Consider the following 20,483-nt stretch of genomic DNA (forward strand, 5'->3'; position numbering starts at 1 on the left):
ACTGCGGGCGCCTCGCGGCCGGGAGCTCCTGAGGGCGGGCGCCGTACGCTTCTGTCCCGCGCTCATCTGCGCGTGCTGTGTGTGTGTGTGTGTGTGTGTGGTATTTGGGTTACGGCGCGGGTAAAGCACCGGTGAGAAATCGTCCTCCCTTCTTGAAGGGCTCGTCGATCTTTCCCTCCCTTCCCTCCGCGTCTCTTTGAGCCCAACATCCAGCTCCGGAGCTGGCCGCCCGCTGAAGGCGTGGGACGGGCGCTGTGCGCTGACCTTGGCTTGTGGGCGTCCGCCTATCGACCCTCTGAAAGCAATGTAAATACCGACGGAGAAACCGCGGCGGCCAGGCGGGGTATTGCCGGGGGCTGGTGGGAGCCCTGCGCCCAGGAACCTACCGGAGGCAGAGGCAAACTAAAGCACGCTCGCAGGTCCTGTTGTGAGTTCTCTTCTCCCCTCATCACACTACTGAGTGTGTATTGCAAGTCTGGAAGGCAGTCGGCCCCTCGTAGGACAGCATGCATGCTGCAGGGAGCAATTCTGTGGGTATCGGTGAAGAGGAGGATGCAAGATGCACATGAGTTCATGGCTGTGCAGGTTGGCTGCTCCATTCACGTCCATCCCCAGGGCAGGGAGTTGCATTGCCTGTCATATTGTCAAGCTGTCCTAGGAGTAACATTCCTTCCAGACATCCGATTTCTACCTGGCTTTGAAATTTTTCTTTTCCAGAGCAGAAGAGAGATGGTTAAACCCACCAGCACAGCAATACTACGGTCTGTGCAGCATGGAGATGTTGCTGAGCGCTCGCTGCAGCTCAGCTGCTGTTGAGGGTGCTCTGCCCAGTGAGGCGTGTGTCTGAGCGCTGGGACTCGGTGTCTCCTCACACAGTGAGGCTGAACAGCACTTGCCAGTCTTCTGCTCCAGTAACTGCTCCTTGGCATTGTATTCGTGGGTTTGGCCCTGGGCCCTTCACACGAGGAGAGGGGAAAGTGCTGCTGTGTTGTTGCTGCTGCTCTCTAGCTTGCAGCTGAGCATGGCTGTTCCTGTAGAGTGTTCTCTTGGCTGGGGAACGAAACTACAGCATCCCATCTTCTTTCTTTCCTAGCCAGGCTGTCTGTGCAAGCAAGCATACTGCCATATCTATCTCTGCCATTCCTGTGTGCTCCTGGCTCCCACAGTGCTGATGGGGCTCATGGTTCTGCTTCTCCCATGCAGATTTGGTGGTGGATCATTCTCAGCCTTTTATATTCCAGAGGGCTTAGTTCTTTCAAAAAATAAAAATAAAAAGCAACAAAAAGCAGACCACTAAATACTGGCTTGAAACCCACTGATAACTACCTGGCTTTCCTTAATTACTTTCTTGGTAACTGAGAATTGATTCACTTTCTCCCAGGCTGGATCTTGTTTGGAGTTCATTGAAACAGCAGGAGCAGCATTGGTGTTGATGTCAGTCTTGCAGCACGGGACTGGTCTGCCTATGAGCTTCTCAAGCATGTCAGCAGGCAATGTGAATAACAGCACTTGCAACTAACTGTGCTGGAAGCTTCTTATGGGAGGTCTGTGTGCAGCTGAACCTCGGCTGAAGTTCTCTCTAGCAACTTGCAAGAGTGAAGCCCTATGCACCCTTCCTACAGAGGGAAAACTTGCTGTTTTAAGGGTAGGGAAATGGCTCTGTGGCATCTTCAGCAAAAGACAGCCAGACCTTCTATGCAAGTTGGTCCTATGACTTGACACATGCAAACACACTGTTTTCCTCTCACATTCAGGTTTGCCTTTCTGTAGTACTTCTAACAGACACACTGAACACTTGGTGTGCTTGAAGATCAAGCAGTAGAGCAAGTGTGTATTTGCAAAGCATAATGGTGATTCTAATCACATTAGTTGTACTTTTGTATTTATAAGCATCCAGTTAAGATACCAAGCCAGAGTAATGCGATAGGAATATTTTTGTTGACTGAAGGAGAAGTTGTACTGTCAAAACATCAAAATACATTTGTTCTGATAAGGAAGCCTGTGCTCAAAGCCTGCCCCTGATATTTTAGACTGTACTGATTACACTGTGTGAAATTAGGAAAGTTATTTTGGTTGGGGGGAAAAAACACGAGTACAGTGCAAGTGACTTTTCTTGAGAGCTTTGGCCTGAAAGGCAGTTTCTGTTCAACTCCTTCCCTGCTCCTTCAACTTGATAAGAAAATACCATCTCTGTGTCTGTTCGTGATAGGGAAAGGCAGGATTCAAATGTCTCTAAAACCTCTTCAGTCATCAAAGAGCACTTAGTAGTGACTAACAGGCCAAGGGAAGGTGTTAGGATGGTGGTGGTAGCTCAGTGTTATTGGTAGGACGTAGCCAGGAGCTTGGTTAGCGAATGGGAGTCCTGACATGCTTTACGTTTCTTCCCCTCTCCATATGGATGGGTGCATCTTGTACAAAGCTGAGTGAGCATTAGAATTGTATCACTACTGAGGGAGCCCATCCTGCTTGGTGGGGTGAGAAGAAGGGGATAGGTCTGCAAGAACCTGCTGTCCTGCTTGCTGGGCTGCTTTTCTTGCTTTAGTGAGCTTACAGCCACTGCTGAAGGAGAGAGAAGCTGGCAGCATCTGTCCTAATTGTACAACCTGTGAGGCTTTACTTATACTAAGTGTCTAGAAAAAGGCACCGTGACCATTTCTCAGAAGAAAACCTCTCGTATGCATTTCACTACAGTAGCTAAGTGTGTCATTCTAATGCTCAAGTACAAAACTCTAAGACTTAACCCAGGCTGCTCATTTCAAACCCAGGTTCTGTTTCACAGCACTTCCAGTCCAACAGATTCAGGTCATGTTGATCCTGGGCTGCATTTAGAAACCTGTTTAGCCAATAGAGTGCAGTGGACTTTCCTAGCAATTGGTGTGTGCTCAACTGGTTTATCAGTCCAGTTTAGGGGTTTCTTTTGCTTACCTTTGGGTGACCAACAGGTAGCCTATAGTATTTTATTTTTCTGGAGCTGCTGATTTTGGCCCAAAATGTGATTAAACACTAGTGGATGTGTTTAAAGCAAATGACTGCAGATTTCTCATGCTGGGAGGTATAGTTTGCAGAACAAAACAACCAAACAGAAACACCTTTCTTATCACTGCAGCCATGTAGGAAGCGATGTAAGATTTGCTTTTTGCTGATTTCTATTTTTGTAGCATATTGACACTGCTAATTTTGTACCATTTTCCCCTCTTTCTTTGCTGGAATACGTGAAACTTGTTTCAGTAAAAATACATCAATTTTGATGTTCCGGTGTGGTGGCTCAGTTTGTTTTTAAAATCTGGTTTATGAATACGGAACGTGAAGAATATATTCTGATACCTGGAAACTCTATAAAATAACAATTCCCTACTTAATGAACCTGCTGTTAAATCTCTGATGTTGAGTTTAAGCGACTGGAAGAGGAGGTGCTGTAGTGATGGGGAAAGGAAATGTGTACAGCTGAGAGAGCAGTGAAGAGGCATTTCTTCTTTTTGCTGAACTGGGATATCCAGAAATAGGTGCAGGCAGTGGTTCTAAATACACTGTGTTCAGCTCCTACTATTTGTAACTCCTCAAATCACCCGTGCTTGTTTCTTGCAAACAGTGTTTGGTTGCCTCAAGGACACTGAATTGGTCACTACTTGGCCAGTGTACAAGAACATATGAAAGCTTGCAGAACTTTTATTTATTTTTTTATCCCCTGAACAGAACGTTTGCTGAAGATGACCTTGGAAGAAAGACGCAAAGAGTACTTAAGAGGATATGTTGCACTGAAAGATATTCCAACATGGATGGAAGAAATGAGAAGCAAGAATGAAAGTGATGGTAAGTAAAATGGGAGAATCTTACTTAATAAATTATTTTGTTTACGCAGCCTTTTCTGTTTTCTCAGTTACTTTTAAGAGCAGGAAGACTCAGAATCTTTGTTAGTTACGGTGGCAGCCTTAATTGGAGTCAAGAGTGCTTCACTGGGGTGAGTGGGATAAAACAGCTAAAAAAAACCCACTGGTTTCCATTGATTCCTTAAGTAGCTGCAGGCACAGACAGATCAGTGGTACCCTTAGGTATTTAAAATAGCAATTCCTTGCCTCTGCATTTACCTTCTGGATAATCAGCCATGCCTAGTTAACTTTGTCTTAGTGAACTTAATGAACTTAGGAACCTTAATGGGTGGGGAATCTGGGCAAAATAGTGTTGTTCTTGTAGGTTGCTGAAAAGCAGTGGGGAAGTGCACAAGTTGTGGTGGCTACTGAAAATCCAGAGACAAGACAAGATTGGATTTGAAGCCTCTGTTGAAAACAACATTTCTTACTCATGATCCAATCTTCTTCCTTGGGCTGAGGAGCATCAGCCTGGCCTGGATGAACTCCTCTTCTCTTAGTGTGTGCAGTGTTATCATGATGGCAGTAGGGTTGTCGAAATACTTGCAGTGAAAGCTGTGAACTGAACTTGCTAACACAGATAAGATATTTGAGGTCTAGATTCTGATAAGAATTTAATTCTGTTACAGTGTCTCATTCTTTTTTCTAGTTCTCCTTCATTCACATGTGTATAAGAAGAGGGACTTCCTGGTCTGGTTTTCCCCTCCTGTTTTCTTTCTGCGTTTTATCTGGGCTGTTTCTTGGGCTCTAACTATGAAATGTAAAATATTCTCTGTTGCAGTTTTCTTACTGCTGCTGATAGAGGAATAGATTGCTGACCCTACTGTAACTGCTGAGGGCTAATACTGGCTGGTGTGGACAGGAATGCAGAGTGGTCTTGTGACTGTAGGTGGCCGTAGCCTTCATAATAACACTCCATGTGAGATGAGGTCTGAAACTTATAATCTGTTTTTAATAAAATGGGTAAGTTGTAGTAGTCTTTTTTTTTTTTTTCCTTCCAAAAACATTTCTAGTGACTTCAGAAGTAAAAATACATGTCAAAAGTTGCTTAGCTTTTCAATTCCAACATGGTTCTGTTACAACAGTATCCATAGGTCTTTGCCCTTTTATGCTAGGTCTTTGATATCTTCATAACATCAGGAAGCTTGTTTATCCATACAATGAGGGCTGTGTAAAAAAAATCTAGAGATTACATGACTTCAGAGTTTGTTTAGGTCTGTGGCACATGGGAATATGCAGTCTGTCCATTAGTTTAAGGGGAGACTTTTTATCCTTCCTAGGCTAAACCGTGTTTTTATTCTGACAACTCTCAGGTGTGACTTATAAAACTGCTGGATCTCATATTACATGGGCTGCTGAACGTGACAAGGTGTGGATTTATGTTGTGATTGCTGTTACATCTCACATAAGCAAAATGTCAGTGTGTAATGTGCAGCTATTGAATCATAGGGATGGTGAATTTATTTCACTGTAGATGCTTGCACTCTCTCTTAGTACCCAGTACACTGCAAAAAATGCTGGAAGGCAAAAGTTGTGCGGGAACGTTATTTTTTTTTTCTTCTCTGCTACTCAAAGATTTTGTTACAATGTTTTTCAGGAGAAAATATCCTTAGTCTCTTGTTTTTTCCAGATGTCTTTGTTGTAAGTAAGTCATGTGAAGTAGCGAGCTACTGGAAGGCTAAGTTCTCAAAATGTTTCCATGTTTCAGCTGATTAGCTCAGTTAAAGAAACTCTGTTAGTGAGACTGTATCCGTTTCAAACTCTGTTTCCATTAGATGTCAGCTCAGTTCTGGAAGCATCAAGAGTACGAGGGCTGGATGAAGCTCCCTGTGCTGAAATCAGCGATGACTTGAGGATGCCATGCCCAAATTCTGTTGTTTTCTCCAAGTGAAAGGTTACTTCTTGCAGTGACAAACTAAGGAGGCCTGAAGAAAAAGAAATAAAAGGAAATAATGAATGTGTATGCTTGACAAGCCAAGACAGCAACTGATGAGGAATGTGGAATAAGTTTTCTACCATTTACTTCAAACACTGTATACTGAGAATAAATGACAGATTGATTAGTAAGGTGTGGAGTGGCTGTTCAGAAAGAGCGATGAGGAGAATTCAAGACAGGAACCAAGAACAAATAAACTGAAGCAGGTGTGATCAATCTTCTGCCTGAGTAAGGAGCTGTAGGAGAAGGGGAGAGCCTCAGGGACAGGCCTAGTACTCCCAGATTCACCAAACTGGGAAGGAAAGGTGTTCAGTACTGCACAAATTTTTGTATTGGCTTTTTCTTGGGGATATCATTGTGTGAACAACACAAAGGCTTTATGGTACTGATTTTTCAATGTGAAAGTATTGCTGGAAAGCATTTTGAGATTCCAGTTAGTCGCACGCTTCTGCTATATGCCAGTTTAATGGGAGGTTACTAAAGTCTTTGGAACTGCTGAAACTGAAATGATGAAAAAACTTCCTGCTGGGAAGGAGCCAGCCTGGCTGCCATGCTCTGTGTGGTCCTTTCTGAGAAGTTTGGAGAACATGCTTTGGTTTGTGGAGGGAAGTGTTTCTGCCCCCATTCCTCCTCAACCTTTGGGTGTGAAGTGATACTTGGAAATCCTGGAGCACACCTGTAATGCTTTGAGTAAGTGGACCTTGAGGTGAGTTTTGGCAAGTCTGGAAATCTTAAGAAGTCACTACAACAACAAAGAATTTCTGGGAACAAAGTTAGGAAGTTCTGAAGGGCAGATGAGAGTGACTTTTCCTTAAGTGGAAATTTTGGAACAGCAAAGATGTTTAATTAAAAGTTGGAAGCAGCTGCGTGTAGTTGAGTCTGTTTTACTCCTTCCTGACTAAACCAAGAATCTTAAATGTTTGCAGGTCTCCTTATGGGGGCATGCATCTGGACTAGCCGTGAGAAATGAAGTTGCTGTGCATTTTGACGTGGAATGTCTTCTGATACTTTTTGATTTAGGGGAAGAAGGGTGATGTGGAATGCAGACGTAAAGTTAGTGCCTGCTGATCTGAGTGCAGGGAAGCGAGCTCTCAGGCGTGTGTGTTTCTGGAAGGACTGCGTTGGCAATGTCTCTGGGTTTTGGCAAATAACTGGCCGAGCTGGGAAGGTAGACCTCAGGGTACCATAACTGTCCATTCTCCTTACGCTGTTGTTACTGACAAGTGATCCTGTTTAATCTCAGAGCGGATAGTAAGAAGGGAAACAATCTCTTCCTCTGCTTCGTAAGTGGCAGAAATTCTTTTGTTTGCTTTAACCACATTAAGAAAAGGAGAATCTGTCAAGTTAGGAACTAAGAATGACCCTGTCATACAGGGCAAGGTAGTCTGTGTGTGCTGTAATCCATCCTTCCTCCCACATCTTGTTCTCCAGCTATAGCAAAGCCAGACACGTCTCATCTGTTCTGTTATGTACCTGGAAGCAGGGTTTCTTCCTGACAACTTGCAAATAATGGACTTGTTTACTGAAGCTCTGGATTTTCAATACCTCAATTTCAGTGCTATTTGTTATATATCACCTTATGCTATATACTTGACCTGTACAGTAATGATAATTTGTGTTTTGTTATGTTTGGTGAATAAAGAGACATAATGCAGAAGAACTAAAAATTTTTTTGGAGTTGAATATAGTGACTTATTTTTGGGTGCAGTTATTCCTGAAGATGTCGTTATGGTTCAGTGGGAGAACTTTGGAAGAAACTTCAAAAAAAAAAAAAACCTTTTCCTTGAAAGCTTTTCTAAAAACTGGGGGTTTGAGAAATCTGCTGCTGCTGAGTTCTGTGTGCTAATAGTAGGTAAATGCTTTGTTGCATTTCCATTCAGTAAGTGGATTTATAGCTAATTCACAGCATGTGGAAGTCCTGCTGGGCAGTCAAGGTCTGTGGGATTCATTGGTATACCAGTGGTGCAGAGGAGACAGGAAAAATCTTTAAATTATTATCTGAATTTGCTAAGAGTAACTATTTTTTATGAGATGAAGTCAAAAGGAAGAATACAGCAGCTCTAGAGGCTTCTTGTTGGTTTAAATGCCATGAAAGGCCTGCAGTATTTTTTGTTTTAGTGAGTCTTTGGCAATTAGATGTTTTGGCTGCTTCCGAATTTTCTTAATATGCTTTATTTTTAGAAAATGATATGGTTCAAAATGTGCTAAAATTAATCTACTTTAACACTGAAAGTTTTATGTGTATTTATGAGGTTTAGATTTAATAAAAGCATCTTTGTGCTAAAAAATCTGCAGATTTCTAAATATTCAGAGAGATGACAAGATTAAAGAGACAAAGCATCTGTATAAGCCACTCAATGCTTAATGTTGAAAAGAAAATATATGATCATATTAAACTCTGTTGGCCAGCATTATTTGATATTGTTAACTAATCACCAGTCATACTGGGTGCTTCGGAGCTGAAGTGAGTGCCTGTCCTGCAGGAACCATGAATCAAGGTATGGCTGTTTTTTATGCAAGTTGTCAAACAGCCTTTGGAAAGTAAGCTGCTGCTTAGCTCTGCTGAAAATCTGCATGAAGTCTACAATGAGAAACAGCATCTCGCAAAGTTATTTGTTATCTTCAGTGGGTTATACAGGAAAAGAAATGGTTTTATGAGAATGTGAACAGTTCCTGAAAGCTGCTCCTCAACCGAGGGTCTCTCTGACTGTAACAGCTCTGTGAAACTAGCACACTCCAAGACCACCCCCTTCCAAGAAAGCAAGTCCATCAGCTGTCTTTAGAACCTGACTTCTACCTGAGTGGCAGGGATGAAAGTCAGTCGGGACATCTGAACTCCACGTGACGTTTGCTGCCTGTCAGTCAGTGGCAACTGTATTTCTGCTGCTGACGCTGGTTTATGTTGGCAGTACGGAAGGTTTTTGGCTGAGTTCCCGTACAAAACCTGCGTGCTTCAGTTCAGGATCTGCTATTAGTTGTAGTTGTGGATGATAAATTTTAGCTTCGTTTATACTTAGCGCTCTATTTGGTTTTGTTTCTTACTTTTGATTTTTTGTTGCTCGTGCTGAACATCTTATACTGGAGTCTTCAGGAAACACCGAGGTGTGTTTGGTTTGAAAGCTGTCACTTACATGCATGTGGAGGTTACTGCTTAATGCCTGTTGCTTGAACTCTACTAAAATACTAACATTAGTGGCTTCTGTGAAGATCATGATATTGAAGTAGTTTATCTGTGGAATTCCTCCCTTTCCAAGCCAGTAGCTACATGCAACAGGAGTGAGCAGATTTCTATGAAGCATACAGCTGGAGTGGCTGCAACAGTAAAACCATACTTGCAGCAAATGAGATATCAGTAATATTAGTTAATTTATTAATAATTATTATAAGTGAGAACTAATTAATTGCAGTTGCTGTAAAGACTTCCAGGAGCATATGTGCCCATGGTCTGACAGAGGTGAGGTGGTTTATGCCTGGCTGTCACTTATTACAGAGGCTTCTGGAGTAATAGTGAACAACAGGGAACTGTACTGAGAGTACAAAACTGCAGAGTGACACAAAGCTGATCTTGCCATTTGCTGATGCTTTGTATCTTTCTATCTCTCTAAATGCACACCTCAGGCATTCTTTTCCAAAGACAGCTTTACAATGAGTAAAGACGGGGAGAATATCCTTGTGAGCAAGGTTTAAGGTAAGGTGAGAAATGGCTGTTTTTTGGGGGGGGTTGGTTTGGTTTCAGTGGCAAGTATTCCTCTTTAGTTGGTGATATACCTGACATAAATAGACAAGTAATTCAAACAGTATGTTTAGTATAGCAGGTGGAAAAACTGTGATGAACAGAAAGAACCAATGTGTATTCAGTTGACCTTGTAGCTCCCCGGTGAGCAGCACGGATATAACCTTTATAGGATGGATTAGCTGTCAGAGCAGTAATGCCTGTGTTAGTTTTCTTCAAAGAAAAATCTTGCCTTCAGCAACTGTAAGAGATGGTTATTAAAAAGCAAGAAATCAGCTCTGTTTATATATATATAAGAACACATAATTCAGTATGGCTAATTCTCTAAGACGATAAAACACTTGACTTTGATTAAGATGATGTCTTCTTAAGCTGTTGTTCCATAATTTATTTTTTACCAAGTTAATATCCACGCAGCATTAAGCTTATGCAGGTCCTTGATATGGTTGTCATTTTGTGATGTTTCTGTATGCAGCTGAGAACCTTATATTTTGATGTGCTAACTGTAGTTTTTCATAGGAAAGGATGCTGCTATCAAAAATAAATTAGAATCCTCACTGCAGTTCTGCAAGCTATCAGTCTCTCTCTTGAGAGTCACAATAGTGAAGATACAGTGTGAAGTTTAACACGGGTTAGCCAGGGGAAAAATCTCTAATGTTGAAGTTCTTCTAACTTGAGTCTTGACACAATTAATAATTCTGAAGCCTCCCATCCCATGCAATAAGAGGATCAGATGTTCTTTGTAGCTGCTGAACATTGTATGCAGCTCAGTACGGAGGTCCCTAAGGAAGTTTTGTCAGCAGGTAGGCTTGCTTGGATGGCAGGGAAGGATGACTTTATCAGCAGTGGTGCTGTGTGCAAGGCAGTATGTGCTGTTTCTCAGAAATTGTTGAAAATGTAGGGTTTTTGAAGTTCCAGCCTGGATTTTATTCAGTAGCTGACTTGCCTCATATTCAAGTCAAGAAAGGGAAAGAATACTATCTTCTTGAATGACATGTCTGTTTACGTATAGATCTGTCTTTTTCTCCTCAATGGGAATTTCTTCTTCTAATTTTTGTGCATAAGGGATGAGCTCCCTTTTGAGTAAGGCAGATTGCAAGATCAAATCTCCAATTTCTTCTTCTGTGAAGAGAGTTCCAATAAGTCACCTAGATTTGCCCAGTACGGTAGTACTGTTCTAGCCTTAATCTGTGATTTAGGATAGATGGTATATTGTGTCCTCACAGTCTTTTGCAGGCAGATGTGAGCAAATGTGCCAGCCTGAGGGGAGAAAACATGTTTGTGATTAGCTTGAGGCCAAAATCAAGCTGTTGAATTGTAAGCCATGACAAGGGTACTGGTGTAGACCTGGTGCTTTGTTGACTGCTTGCATGGCTTCCAGATACCTTTGAGTACAGGCAGAACAAGCTGCTGTCCTCCTTCAGAACACTGGGAGCTTCCTTTTAATTGGGCAGTAAGAGAGCAAAGACCAGTGTTGCTTGCCTCTCTTCACCGTGCTTAGTTGTGACAGACATTTATGAGGACACTGAACTATTGTCTCAATGTGGCTTTGTTGCCTGGGGCCAACAACAATTAGTGCTTGCATGGGCTCAGCCTGCCAGCTGCTGCTCTACGGACGTGGGAGGCTTGCATCAGGGTCTGGAAGTGCATTGCTGTCTTTGTGGTTCTTAAACTTCCCTGAGAAGTTAGCAGTGTCACTGATACACTTTAAGCTCATTGAGCTCACTGTTTGGATGCTATTAACCAGCTCTCATGCATTGCTGCATTTACTCCACGCACAATTAAACACATGAGTGCACGTGTGTTAGAAGGCTAATCACTGGAAACCAGATAAGCTTGACATCTCTTTTTCAGTTTCACTAGAGCCAAACTGCCCAGTTCAGTAGAACCAACTTGCTCACCACACAGAAACATCTTTAACAACCAATTTGTGGTTGAACAAGCTCTTGTGATACTTCCCCATGAAGTGGTATGTGGTTTTCCCTGGGAGCTGACATCTAGCTGATGCACCATCCTAAAATCCAGTTGGCACTGAATTTATCAACCCTGTACATGGCTGTTTGCTGCAATGCTTTCCCATGCTGGAGAGTAGGCTTGGACAATCCATTTTATTTTAAACTTTTATTTTGTACAGCTTTAAGACCACTGAAATTATGTCGTATGGCTCCGTTTCTTACGTTAATGGGAAGAGGGGAAGCACACAGCAAAGCTGCCGAGGCTGGCAGCTGTTTCATGCTTCCTTGTGGAAGGGAGGCTGACAAAGGGCCTTTCCCAAAGTTTCCAGCTGTTCGTGTGGACAGAGTGTTGTAGAATGCACATCTGAAAGGCAAACTCGCAGCCTCATGCTGATACAGTCCATCCATAATGCAGATCTGAAGAGAGTATAGAACCATTCATCCATCTGCTTTGCTTTAGAACATTTCTCTGCCTTGTCTATCTCTGGCTTTTCTTACAGAGGCTTTTCTATGCAATATGGGTCTTTTGGGTAGCCTCTTGGTACAGATGGGAGTAGTCTGTAAAGGTGGTATAAGTTGCCTGTCATACTTGTGCAGCAATTGAAAAAAATTTAGTTCAAGTTCAGCCTGTGTTGGATTAATCTGTGTGCTTGATATTGTCCTTTGTGTGAATAAGGAACTGCTTAGAAAAAGACATAATAGGATTTAGTTCTCAGATAAACATATTGTGTGTTGTATTGCTATCCTTTTGTGGGAATATTTAATGAATCTCAACTAACTGAAAGAAAACCTCACTTACTGCTAAGTGTTGGGAGGATGAGCCAGGGAACCACTGACCGGTCTGCCTCACCTCTGTGCCATGGAAGGTTGTGCTACAGATCCTCCTGGGAGCTGTGCTAAGGCTCATGGAAGACAGGGAGGTGATATGGGACAGCTGTGTCAGCAGGGTGAGGGAGGGGATCTGCCCCTCTGCTCTGTGCTGTGAGACCTCACCTGGAGCGCTGTGTCCAGATGGGGAGTGCTCAGTACAGGACAGACGTGGACCTGTTGGAGAGTGTGCAGAGGAGAGCCATAAAAATGAGCCCAGGGATGGAACACCTCCCTGTGAGGACAGGCTGAGAGCTGGGCTGTGCAGCCTGCAGAAGGGAAGGGAAGGCTCTGGGAGACCTGAGAGTGGCTGTCAGTATCAAAGGGATTGTAAAAAGGAAGGGGAAGGAATATTTAGTGGGGTTTGTGTAATAGGACAAGGGGAAATGGTTTCAAACCAAAAGAGGGGAGATTTAGGTGGGAATATAAGGAAGAAATTTTTTATACTAAGGCTGGTGAGGCACTTGCCCAGAGAGGCAGTGGATGCCCCATCCCTGCAGACCGCCAAGGTCGGGCTGGATGGGGCTCTGAGCACTGATGGAGCTGTGGGTGTCCCTGTGCACTGCAGGGGGTTGGGTTAGATGACCTTTAAAGGTCCCTTCCAACTCAAATGGTTCTATGTTCCTGTGAGCGTGGATCAGTTCTATTTAAGGAAGTAGAGGCAGATTTTTTTTCTGTTCTCTTTTACTGCTACCAGATATCTAAAATTTTAAGTGTATTGCCGATAACTAAATCCAGACAGAATAAGGTGATGTTTAGCCACTTTATACCTGTAATGAATTATGCTGCAATATTCTGGTGGTTTGAGGTTTGGTGTTTCCTTCCCTCCTTGCCCCCTCCCACCCCCCTTTTAATTTATTTCAGATAAACATGCAGAAAAAGATAAAGCTAAAAATGTTTCTTCTCTTAGTGAGTTTGTATCATGTCCTATTTTTGAACCCCTGAAAGCAAGCAAGTATGACTGTCAGCCCTAATGGTTGTTGATAGAGTCCCCTCAAATGCTTACAAGACTTAATTCTGTACCTTGTTGCTTGGATCGAACTCCTATTGTTTCGCAGGATAGCAAATTAGTTATTTTTTTTCTCCTTCTCCTCTTGGGTGGAGAAATATTTAAGTTATGTGTGACCCAAGATGAATGTCTTCGTGTAGAAGATGCTGTTTTGTACTGACATAAAAACATGCATGTTTGTATCCCAGCAGTAGAAAACCAGAGTGGCAGTCACATGAAATGTTTGCTGGCAGTTCTGCAGGAGTTTGGTAGTTTGCTGATAGTAACTTTGTATTTCCAACCTCCTCACTAAGTATTACAAAAGGCAGTAGTGCTCAACTAGAGAATCTGTTGCTTAGCAATGGTGTAGGAAATTTATATGGCACAGAATGTAGAGTAAGATTTCTCTGCTTAAAAAGCTAATGAATCTGTGCATGCTATAAGCTTATTTAAATTCTGCTTGATGCTGCATGTGCTGTGTACGCCTACTAAAAACGGGTTTATTCCTCATGGTAAATAAAATAGATACTGCTGGAGTCCTAACACCTGGTTACACATAAAAACATGTTCTTTTTTTTCCCCAGCAAATTTCTAAAGTTGAGTGAAGGAATACTGTGCTGCTGGTAGTGTAAGTTTTGGATGAAGGTTATCTTGAGGGATTCTGGAGTAATTTAGACATACTACTAATATGAATATAGTGATGTTATCAAGACACGAATCTTGTAGTTAAAGTGATCCGTTTTGTTTGTAGGAACTTCACAAAGAAGCATCACCTATAGTCTTTCAGCTTTAATTAAAAAAAAAAAAGGGCATCAATGTTGTTCTCAGAGACCATAAGCAGTGGTCTAAAAACATGTTTTTCTCTGTTTTTGACCTTGCATCATCAACTGCATGCTGCCCGTTGTAGAGAGAGATTGTAAAGTGGGAATTGAATTGGAGGTGGTGCAGTGTGGTTCTTGTCTCCAGCTGACCTTGGCTGACTACTTACCATCCTTCAGACAAGCTCACGCTGCCATTCTGGAAAAAGGATTTGTTTTTCAAAGTTCTTGCTATCCCTCAGATCCAGGTACTGATCGTCAGACTTGGGCAAGAACTTAATAAATATGCCATCTAACAGCGTTGTTATTCCAATATATTGTCAGAAAGCCTTGAATCCCTCTGAAGGCTCACATTAAAAAACAAGGCAGTGATTGAGTGAGTTTCTTTAAATATGCAAAGCACAGCTCCTCCTGGGTTTCAGCTAAAGTGGCAGCCATACCTAAGGACCCTAACTAGTGAAATCTCAAGCCGGAGAAGCAAGCATAGCAGCTGTGTGCTGACTCTCCGAGTAAACACACAAATACCCTAGGGCCTCAGCCTACTTACGCTGTGTCTTTGCTCTGGCACTGTGCATGCCACTGAGGTGAAGAGACTTTGATTTATGAATTGACAACTGTGTGTCTCTGCAGAGCAAGTTGTATAACAAACGCGGATTGAGTATGCATTAACTTTCTTGTTCTCACTGTTACTACTGCTTTCTCAAAGTTTGTTCTCAGTTATTGCATTCCACACATCTTGCCCAGTTTCCCAGAAAGCTGAGGACAAGGACCAGCCCCTCTGTTCTTTTGCCTTCCTCTTTCACAAGCTTAAAGGGCTATTGTCTCCTCTGTCTTGTTTTTGGGGGACATACAGAACTGTGTGGGATAGACTGAGAAAAGGTAGGAATCTAACATTGCGTGAACTACCCAAGAGCTTTATAACATCAGAATAGTAATGTTGTGAATGTGCATTGTATGGATTGCCAGGACTAGCATTTTTAATCAGTTCTTATGGCATACTGCTCTCTCTAACGTGTAACATAACCCTCAGTGACTTCCAATTCTATGATATGGCTGAAAAGTAGAGGCACTTATTTACAAACCTGTTCCTGGGCTGCTGATAAATTTATGTTAACACAGATGAGTTACTTCTAGGCTTTTTGCAGTATCAGTTCAGAGGGGTGAGTTTGTACCACTATTGAGCTCAATTAAGATGTGGTTCGTTGGATATGGGCTCCTTATATAACCAGTGGACACCAGGTGATGTTCATTTAACTGGAGTTATTGAATACTTCTAGAAAAACCATGAATGGGAGGCATCATAACCTCCTGGACTGGAAGCTGGGGCAGAGTACAACCACTGCACACTGCTGAACTGGGGAGTGTGGTTGATGCAGTTGAGATGGTTGAAGGGCTGGAGCATCTTCTCTACTAGGAGAGAGTGAGAGAGCTGGGATCTAGCCTGCAGGGGTCAGCTCCCAGGTGAGATATTAGCAATAATTGTAAGCATATCACAAAAGGCATAAAGACGACAGAAGATAACTCTGGACTTTCCAGTAGTGCATAGTAGCAGGGCAAGAAGATGTGATCTCTACTTGAAAGAGGAAATTCTGTCAAAAAAACAACAAAGCACTTATTGTGAAGGTTGCAGCAGGAAGAAAGAGAGTTTGTGGGGTCTCCATCCTTGGAGATATTTAAAACCCGACTGGATGGGATCCTGGGCAACCTATTCTGAGCAGAGGATATTGAGCAGACAGTCTCTAGAGGTCCCATTTCACCTCACCTGTCTGTGAGCTGTGTGCCCTGCTAGCACTTGGCTATGATCCTTGGCTAAACTGATATCTCTTTATAATTAGCTGCAGCTGAGCGTATTGGCAGAGTAGTGTCAGAAAGTCCTGGTGCCTTTGACTTGCCTGTTGTGCAGCATTTTTGGCTAGGTAGATAGCAATTTGTCTGCAACAGATGTTTCTTCCTTGTGCTCAGGTTGTGACTGTGCTTAAGTCCAAGAACTGCTAGAGCAAATCTGTACTACAAATCTGAAGTGCTGTAGTGCATCTGTGAACGCTTTCCCAAGATGATGAAACACGTGGAAATAATACTTGATTTAAATAAGCAATTGCCTTTCCTGTACAATCATCCACTGTTAGTAGGAGGCAGAAAGCAGGCACGTAATGTAACAGATCTTACAATCTGTCTTTTCAAAAGCTCTGTAAGCATATGCAGAAACAAATGGAACGGAAAGCTGTGTTAAATATGAGGTTAGTAATTGCTGATAGGTTGTCATTTTTAATCTGTACAAGACGTTTGTAAAGCAAAGCCTTGGGGGAGAGGGGAAAGCATTGAAGAAAAGAATGCAGAATATCTAGTAGGATGGTGGCTGCACCTTTTCCTTTGGTCAGATGTTCTTAAACATGCTCAACCTTCCTTTGATTTTGTAGCAGCCCATGAAAAGTGGAGTAGTGTCCTAATCCAGCCTTTCGCTGGGAGCTCTCCTGGTAGGGGAAGGGTTGGCCTCTCCTTGGGTTGCTGTTGGAGTTCCTGTTCCTTGTACAGGTCCTTTCTTAGCACTGGCTGCAAATCCTGTTATAGGTTGCTGGAAGAGCAGCATTGTGGGGATACATGTTTCCACGAGTACCCTTGTAGCAGGGATGAGACAGCAGATTTATTTATTTTTTTTTTTTTTGTGGAAATGAGTTATTACCTTCAGAAGCAAATTCTACAGCTGTTTGTAAGTGATGAAACTTTCCCTTTTTCAGCTTTTTGCTTGCAGTTCACTCTGCTCTTATTCCTAGAATGCTTTGTGTTGGAAGGGACCTTTAAGACCGTCGAGTTCCAACCCCCTGCTATGGGCAGGGACACCTCCCACAAGAGCAGGTTGCTCACAGCCCCTTCCAGCCTGGTCTTGAATACTTCCATGGAGGGGGCATCCACAACCTCGCTGCACAACCAGTTCCAGTGTCTCATCGCCCTCACAGTAAAGAATTGCTTCCTTATTTTTATGAAATAGAGGAAAACACTGATAAATCCAATTTGTTAAACAAAATTTCATTTAAATACCTTAGGTTTTTAAGACTAGCAGCAATAAATCCTTTTCGCTTTTTCCTTCTTTAATTTATCATATCTGCTTTTGCTCATGCAGTGCCAAGAGCCTTCATTGCCAAAGGTATTGCTTTATATTATGGATCTTTAATAACTATTTTTACTACCATGTTTGTACTCAACTCTTTCATTAGCAAATAGTTGAAAAATTACCATATGTTTTTAATAGCTCTTCCAGCTGTGTGTTTTACTTCTCCTTTTCATTGCAAGCTCCTCGGTATTGCTGTAGGGATTTCTCTAACTGGATGTCTGAGACTGTTTTGAAAATGTAGATACTTAAAAGTGTACTAAATGTCAAAATCCTGTTTTACTAAACTGAAGAGAAGGGATTAGATAGGTCACGCTATCAGCACAGCTATTAATCAACATGCACTACCTGTGATATCCTTCTGAACTTGAACCGAAGTACTAATTACTAATTTGAGACGAAAGACAGGAGGGAATACTTAGGGGAAGAAAAGATCCAGGAAAAAATGCTGGGTTTAAAAGTTAAAAGGTGGAGAAGGGAGAAAAGAAAGGATGGTGTTCATGCCCTTGGTGGGGGCTCCCTCTAGTGAGCTGTTTTGGAAGTTCTTCTTTCTCTTCTGAAATTGTTCTCACACTTTGTTTCAGTGCATGTTCAGTAGGTCTGGCATGTTGTTTTTGGTTGGAACAAGAAAAAACTGCAGCTGAGTGATGGGACTTGATGCAAACGAGGAGTTTGCAAGTAAAGCAGGAGGACAGAACTGCCTGTTTGCTTTGGTATGCTGGTACACTTCAGACTTCAGGAAAGGTGTGACTAGGAAGAGCTCAGAGATGTTGTGTGCGTGGTTAAAGATCCAAAGGATGCGAAAGGTGAAAAAGCTTAAGGAAGTGGTGTTGGGTAGCCAGAGGGTTAGAGGATGCTGGGGTGGATCTAAGAGGAAATGCTGGTGGGACATGTATTGCTTATTAGAATTTGTGAAGATTTTCAATGTCATATGTTCTTGAGGCTGAGGTGGGGGCAACAGTGGAGCTTGGAGTGTTTGTGCTCTCTCTGCTGCTGTGTGCCTTTAAAAATAACTGAAACAAGTGATTTTTAGGAAAGCTGTGACAAGATCAACTCTACCTTTCATGCATGTAAGCACACAGGTTTAGTGAGGTCGCTCCTCATGATCATTCACTTCGTTTTTCAATTGTACTTACAGTAAGCCCATTGGCACTACTGAGGTTTTAAAAAAAAACATAAACACAAAAAGCCAGAAACTCAGAAACAAACAACCCCCCTAAGAACAGTGTATTTGTTTTTGCATTACTTCTGTATTTGATATTGTAGGGGATCTGTTAGGTCCTGGTTTGAACTGCTGATTGCACACCTGGTGAAGGGCTGGGGCTGCCCAGGGAGCACAGACAAATTTTTTGCAGCTGTGTTCCCCAGCTGATCAGAAGGGCTGGACTCAGAGTGGAGCCCCCCTGGGCTCATATAATGACCAGCCACTGAAGGGAGAGCAGCTCTTGGACTTGCGCTGCTTCTTGAGAAGGAGTGCTGCACAGCCAGAGAGCCCCTTCACCAGCTGGGTGAGTTCAATTCTTCTTTCTGTGTATGACAATTATTCTACCTGCAAATACTTTGCCTGGTACTGCCAAGAACCTGCCAGAAGCAGCTTTGCTTCTTTGTGAGCAGAATGGATATTTTTCATTATTTTGCTATATTTCCCTAGCAGTTTTTTTTCTATAAAAATCAGCCTGGGCAAGGGGTTGAGACATGGATGTCCAACCTTTTGGTTTGCCTGGGCCACAATGAGTAAAGAGGGAATTATCTTGTGCCACGTATATATAGGCTGCTCCCAACATAATGCCTCCCATTTCCATTGAAAACACATGTGATACAAACACCATGCTAATGCTGTTTGATAGAGCACATTCACAGCTGCAAAACATTATTTTTTCAGCAGTCACCACCATGCATTTTTGCCAGGGATGAACAAGAGCCTGCATGCTGTGCTTGCAAATACGTGCATCAGCAGAGGTGACCTGCTGTTGCTACTGCTGAAATGTACCACTGTGCTCATGCCCACTGTTTGATCTCCATCAAGGCTCAGCAAGTGTCAGTGGATGTCATTTTTTTTTCTTAGTGGGGGAATTCAGTTACACTCCTTTGTTTCATCCCCACTTCCATGTACCAGTGGTACCACTGTACCATTGACTGCCCCTCTACTGCCATCTGTCACACAGCAGCTAAATCTAATGGGATATTGGTGGGAAGATTCAGCCCCTACTGCCATCCCACCAACATCCACCTCTGTCGTTGTGGGGCAACATCAGAAAGTAGGAGGCATTACTTTCAGTGTAGTCCTCATAAAAATATGTAATATAGCTACTGTACTAAGTAACAAAACTTATTTTAATTTTTTTTTTTGTTGTTACAACATAAAAATGAAGCATCATCAAAAGCATAAAACCAGTGGGATATGTGACCCTGTTTTTGTGATAGTAACTCACCAGTCTGATTCGATGGCAGTGGTTGCAATTCCCAGGTGTTCAACAGAGCTTTTCGATGTCGCTTTACTCTGAGTGCTTCATCCTTGACAGTAGCTGTTCATAGATGTACATACTGCCAAAAAGCAGTGACATGAATAAGGTGCGACTGTGAAGTGAGGGGTGTATTTCTTTGCTAAGAGAGCTCTTAGAAAAGTCTGGTCCTGAGGCTTGATCAGATTGTTGAGTTGAATGGTTGAATGTCTGATTGCACCTTGATGCCATGTGTGGCATGCAGGCTGTGAGTTGGACATGCCTGCATTAAGACCCGAATTTGAGCCAGGTATGCAGAGAAGTTTAAAAATTATGCAGGTCAGGAAAAGGAGGCAAGTAGACCAAGTTGATGCTTGAAGTTTTAGTTTTGTTTGTTGATTTCATGTTGGGATTTGTTTGTTTTGCTTGTGTATGTGCAAATTTTTGGCATGTGTGCAGAGCGGTTTTATACCCTGTCTCACTTCCAAAGTTTGTGAATATTCCATTTATCCCCCCTGCTTAATAACATTCTGTGTATCAATTAGTTCTTTGAATTCATCTCAGCCTGAAAGTTGCAAATGGTATTGCAAGTTGATGAAGGGGGTGTGCTGTTGGTGCCTTTAGCCAAAAGTCTTGGTCTAATTAGGGTTTACTCCAGAGGCAGGGATGACATTAAGTGGTCATTAAGGATGGCTCTGGGGTTGTATCACCAGAAATCAGATATCTAGACTTCATGTGAATACACCTTATAAGATTTACTTGAGTTTAAAAAA

The 20,483-nt window shown here is 42.5% G+C and overlaps 1 protein-coding gene and 1 long non-coding RNA gene across 5 annotated transcripts in view; both read left to right on the forward strand.

Moving 5' to 3' along the window:
• Positions 1-3,653: 3,653 nt before the first annotated feature.
• Positions 3,654-20,483, forward strand: part of MACROD2 (mono-ADP ribosylhydrolase 2) — an 835,869-nt gene continuing 819,039 nt past the window's right edge. For all 4 annotated transcript variants that reach the window (XM_019612526.1, XM_010706427.2, XM_010706430.2 and 1 more), the window contains exon 1: positions 3,654-3,810. In XM_019612526.1, the coding sequence (XP_019468071.1) occupies positions 3,708-3,810 (103 nt within the window). In that variant the 5' untranslated portion in view covers positions 3,654-3,707. The remainder of the gene's footprint in view (positions 3,811-20,483) is intronic.
• On the forward strand, positions 4,839-5,933 carry LOC109365801. The gene is made up of 2 exons (XR_002111523.1): positions 4,839-5,235; positions 5,642-5,933. It is a non-coding gene; the product is annotated as an uncharacterized LOC109365801 (long non-coding RNA).

Source organism: Meleagris gallopavo, chromosome 2, assembly GCF_000146605.3.
Source record: "Meleagris gallopavo isolate NT-WF06-2002-E0010 breed Aviagen turkey brand Nicholas breeding stock chromosome 2, Turkey_5.1, whole genome shotgun sequence".
NCBI lineage: Eukaryota > Metazoa > Chordata > Aves > Galliformes > Phasianidae > Meleagris > Meleagris gallopavo.